Below are 5,257 nucleotides of genomic sequence, written 5' to 3'. Positions count from 1 at the left end.
TGGTGGTGGAGGGAGACTGGGATCATGTTCTGGTTTTGGAGCAGTGATCTGCTGATGGTTCAGTTTGATGAGCTTCTTCAAAATCATCCCTGACATCACCACTGAAAGGACGTCCATGAAAACAGACTGAAAATTACTGATATGTTCACAATCTGAGAGTTTAAAACTTGACAGACTTGATTCAGATGAAGTTATTTGAGCAGAAACTCCTGGATCTTTATCCTGTGTTGATCTAATCCTTCATGGTTCCTCCACAGAGTGGACCAGCAGAGCTCAGAGGTTCCCAGTGGTCAGTCTGCCCAGCAGCATCAAACACAGCTGGACTCCATATTTATGGTCTGTACATGTACAACAACTACTGTTACATCTGTTCTGTTCACAGTCATCTCCATGCTGCTCTTTGGAGACCAGTGGATCGTCAGTGTGTCCAACATGGATCTGATGTTTGGCTCCATGATTTCAGTCTGATTGGCTCATTCATAAATATTCTGTTCCAGCTGCTGGAGGACAACATCATCACTTTTGTGAAGAACGAGCTGAAGAAGATCCAGAAGGTTCTGAGTCCAGATTACCCAGAATGCTTAGAGAGTCAGAGGAGCAGCAGCAGAGAGGCGTTTGTGAAGATCACAGTGGACTTTCTGAGGAGAATGAAGCAGGAGGAGCTGGCTGACCGTCTGCAGAGCAGTAAGAGGATTTATCTAAAGATTTAAGCTGCTGGATAAATGAACATTTTCCAGAGATGGAAGATGGAGCAACATGTTTTAAAGATTAGTTCTTTTTGGAATTGAGTGTTTATTTTTCTTCTCATTCAGAACTTCAAGCTCCAGTTTGTCATCGTAACCTTAAATCCACCCTGAAGAAGAAGTTCCAGTGTGTGTTTGAGGGCATCGCTAAAGCAGGAAACCCAACCCTCCTGAATCAGATCTACACAGAGCTCTACATCACAGAGGGAGGGACTGCAGAGGTCAATGATGAACATGAGGTCAGACAGATTGAAACAGCATCCAGGAAACCAGACAGACCAGAAACAACCATCAGACAAGAAGACATCTTTAAAGCCTCACCTGGAAGAGATGAACCAATCAGAACAGTGCTGACAAAGGGGGTGGCTGGCATTGGGAAAACAGTCTTAACACAGAAATACAGCCTGGACTGGGCTGAAGACAAAGCCAACCAGGACATCCAGTTCATATTTCCATTCACTTTCAGAGAGCTGAATGTGCTGAAAGAGGAAAAGTTCAGCTTGGTGGGACTTGTTCATCACTTCTTTACTGAAACCAAAGAAGCAGGAATCTGCAGCTTTGAAGACTTCCAGGTTGTGTTCATCTTTGATGGTCTGGATGAGTGTCGACTTCCTCTGGACTTCCACAAAACTACAATCCTAACTGACCCTAGAAAGTCCACCTCAGTGGATGTGCTGCTGATAAACCTCATCAGGGGGAAACTGCTTCCCTCTGCTCGCCTCTGGATAACCACACGACCTGCAGCAGCCAATCAGATCCCTCCTGACTGTGTTGGCATGGTGACAGAGGTCAGAGGGTTCACTGACCCACAGAAGGAGGAGTACTTCAGGAAGAGATTCAGAGATGAGGAGCAGGCCAGCAGGATCATCTCCCACATCAAGACATCACGAAGCCTCCACATCATGTGCCACATCCCAGTCTTCTGCTGGATCACTGCTACAGTTCTGGAGGATGTGCTGGAAACCAGAGAGGGAGGACAGCTGCCCAAGACCCTGACTGAGATGTACATCCACTTCCTGGTGGTTCAGGCCAAAGTGAAGAAGGTCAAGTATGATGGAGGAGCTGAGACAGATCCACACTGGAGTCCAGAGAGCAGGACGATGATGGAGTCTCTGGGAAAACTGGCTTTTGATCAGCTGCAGAAAGGAAACCTGATCTTCTATGAATCAGACCTGACAGAGTGTGGCATCGATATCAGAGCAGCCTCAGTGTACTCAGGAGTGTTCACACAGATCTTTAAAGAGGAGAGAGGACTGTACCAGGACAAGGTGTTCTGCTTCATCCATCTGAGTGTTCAGGAGTTTCTGGCTGCTCTTCATGTCCATCTGACCTTCAGCAACGCTGGACTCAATCTGCTGGAAGAACAACAAACAAGAGGCTCTTGGTTGCCTTTCCAGTTTATGCTGTGGTTTAAACCATTTCCAGAGAAAATACATCTTTATCAGAGTGCTGTGAACGAGGCCTTACAGAGTCCAAATGGACACCTGGACTTGTTCCTCCGCTTCCTCCTGGGTCTTTCACTGCAGACCAATCAGACTCTCCTACGAGGTCTGCTGACACAGACAGGAAGTAGCTCACAGACCAATCAGGAAACAGTCCAGTACATCAAGAAGAAGCTCAGTGAGAATCTGTCTGCAGAGAAAAGCATCAATCTGATCCACTGTCTGAATGAACTGGATGATCGTTCTCTAGTGGAGGAGATCCAACAGTCCCTGAGATCAGGACGTCTCTCCACAGGTGAACTGTCTCCTGCTCAGTGGTCAGCTCTGGTCTTCATCTTACTGTCATCAGAAGAAGATCTGGATGTGTTTGACCTGAAGAAATACTCTGCTTCAGAGGAGGCTCTTCTGAGGCTGCTGCCAGTGGTCAAAGCCTCCAACAAAGCTCTGTGAGTAAATCTGTGATCATGTTTATTTTTAAAATGTTGATTAAAAGTGGTCATAGATTTCTTCCATGACAGATCCATGTCCAAAAACCACGAGCCAGCGTAGTTGTATAGTATAAAAGAAAAAAGGAGAACTTTTGACCACAATATTGTAACTTGAATGAACTTTTGATACAGCCTTTAAACATAAAATTTATGAACAGAATCAGTGACAAAGGGCAGCCCTGGTGGAGCCCATCACCCACCGGACTTATTACTATCCAACGTATTGCCGGCTATGCCAACCAAGCTCTTGCAATGGTTGTAAAAGGATCGAATGGCCATGAAATGTTTCTCAGTTTTATTATTTTCAGTCACATCTGTTTTTGATTATTAACTGAATATTTTAAAATTCAGGCTTTTTATGTTATACAAAACATCATATTTTCTTATGATGTCTTGTATTGATTCTGAAGGAATAGTTTTCATCAGTATCGCAGATACCAGCCTGAATTTTACTTTGTATTGGATCAGAAAGGAAATCAGTGGCATCACACATCACTTACAGCAACTTCAGTACCTCTTCATTTTAATAAACTGGGGGGAGGTGCACCAAGATTCAGTATGAGATAAAGAATTATTTTTAACTGTAAGGTTGGAGAAATCTGTTGTTGGAAATTGGAAGAACGGGTCATCTTAAAAATCACTGCATTGTAGTTTTATTCAGGCCCCTTCAATCTGTGATCGCTGTTGCTTTGCATTGTAAATGCTACTATTACAAAAGTCACAAATATTAGTGTATGTGTGTGTTGTTGGGTAATAAACCAAAAGAACAGAATCTACCAGCACCTCACTGATTTCTGCTTAAAAACAATAAAAAAGCAATAAAGCTCTGATTTGTTTGGTTGATCTTGTCTCCCTTCCACCTTGATTTCAGACTGAGTGGCTGTAACCTGTCAGACAGAAGCTGTGAAGCTCTGTCCTCAGTCCTGAGCTCCCAGTCCTCCCATCTGACAGAGCTGGACCTGGGTAACAACAACCTGCAGGATTCAGGAGTGAAGCTTCTGTCTGCTGGGATGAAGAGTCAATACTGCAAACTGGAAACGCTGAGGTCAGATCAAGCAATATCGATTTTTTTTTCATCAATTAACATCATTTAATCAATTTCATTTGGAAAAAATTAACAGTGTTTATGTTTTGTTTTTTTAATGAATCCATCCAAATCACACTAAACTGCCACATTTGTCTTTTGTAACATGAGGCAATAAGGATTCCAGCATGTCCTGAAACAGTGTTGAAATATTGTAAATGTAGTAGCTCCTCATGGCACCATGAATACTTTCATGTCTTCTTGTCATCCTTTCTTCAGACTGAGTGGCTGTAACCTGTCAGACAGAAGCTGTGAAGCTCTGTCCTCAGTCCTGAGCTCCCAGTCCTCCCGTCTGACAGAGCTGGATCTGGGTAACAACAACCTGCAGGATTCAGGACTGAAGCTTCTATTTTCTGCAGTGGAGAGTCCAAAGTGTACAATTCTCAGGTCAGGATTCAGTCTTTTCTGATGATGATTTAAAACCTGAGTCAGGTCGATAAATGGCTTACTCATTTACAACAGACATGATTTGTCAAATCACCTTATATCTAACCCAAAGGTCCTGTGTTTTACTACTTTGATTTTTTAGTAAAACACAGGACCTCTTAATATTTATCTAAGAGACCATATATAATTTTTTTCCCTGGATCATGTGTGTACCCTCCTGGTTGGAGCTCCAGCAGCCTGTATCAGTGAATGGGACTTTAAATGAAATTGCTGCCCCTGTCAGGAAGAGGTCTGAGTGACACACAAAACAGAAAATATGAGCACTGCATGTGTCTGAGGCTACTCAGATACAGACCTGAATGAGACACTAACTTTGTCTCTGAGAGATAACTTTTATTATTAAATACACTTCATTTCTCATCTGTGTAGAGAATGTAGAGTTTGACATGCTAATATTACAAAATGAAAAATCACACTGAGTCACAAAGAAATTGTTTTGGAGTATTTATGGTTCAGCTGATGAAATTGTTCAAACAAACCAGTAATTTACACCGAAACAGCACAAGTGAAACTTTTTCGAGGGACTTACACTAAGCTTGTCCTGGTACACCTGTAGAGCCCAGCTTCTATGGACCATGAGCTTAAGTTCTGTGCTGCTCTGATTTATTGCCTGTGCTGTCTTTCAGTTCTGGTTATGTACCTTCAGTTCTTAAACATGCTTTTATTCAACCCGTTTTAAAGAAAAATAACCTGGATCATAGTGATTTTGCCAACTATAGACCGATTTCCAAGCTTCCTTTCTTGGCTAAAATCCTTGAGAAGGTGGTTCTACTTCAACTGCAGACCTACCTGGACGAGAATAATATAAATGATAAATTCCAATCAGCCTTTAAACAACATCATAGCACTGAATCAGCGCTGCTTCGTGTTTTTAATGATCTTTTACTTATGGCTGATAATGGTCGTCCTTCTGTTTTAGTTCTATTGGATCTTTCATCTGCATTTGATATGGTTGACCATAACATCCTAGTCGCAAGATTAGAGCACTCTGTTGGCATTAAGGGCACTGCCTTGGACTGGTTCAAATCTTACCTCTCCAATCAGCTTTCTTCG

At 42.6% G+C, this 5,257-nt stretch overlaps 1 protein-coding gene across 1 annotated transcript; it reads left to right on the top strand.

Moving 5' to 3' along the window:
- The first annotated feature begins 437 nt into the window (after positions 1 to 437).
- On the top strand, positions 438 to 2,635 carry LOC146679692 (protein NLRC3-like). Its single transcript, XM_085450117.1, has 2 exons — positions 438 to 684; positions 813 to 2,635. The coding sequence occupies exons 1-2, from the start codon at positions 648 to 650 to the stop codon at positions 2,633 to 2,635; spliced, it is 1,860 nt and encodes a 619-aa protein (XP_085306243.1). The 5' UTR covers positions 438 to 647.
- Positions 2,636 to 5,257: the final 2,622 nt, after the last annotated feature.

This window comes from Copadichromis virginalis, unplaced genomic scaffold (genome assembly GCF_057382275.1).
Source record: "Copadichromis virginalis isolate Kocher_CV1m ecotype Utaka unplaced genomic scaffold, C_Virginalis_male_GT1.1 unmapped_scaffold_1, whole genome shotgun sequence".
In the NCBI taxonomy this organism is placed as follows: Eukaryota; Metazoa; Chordata; class Actinopteri; order Cichliformes; family Cichlidae; genus Copadichromis; species Copadichromis virginalis.
Note: the sequence above shows the minus strand (reverse complement) of the source record. Positions and strands in the feature narration are given on the sequence as shown.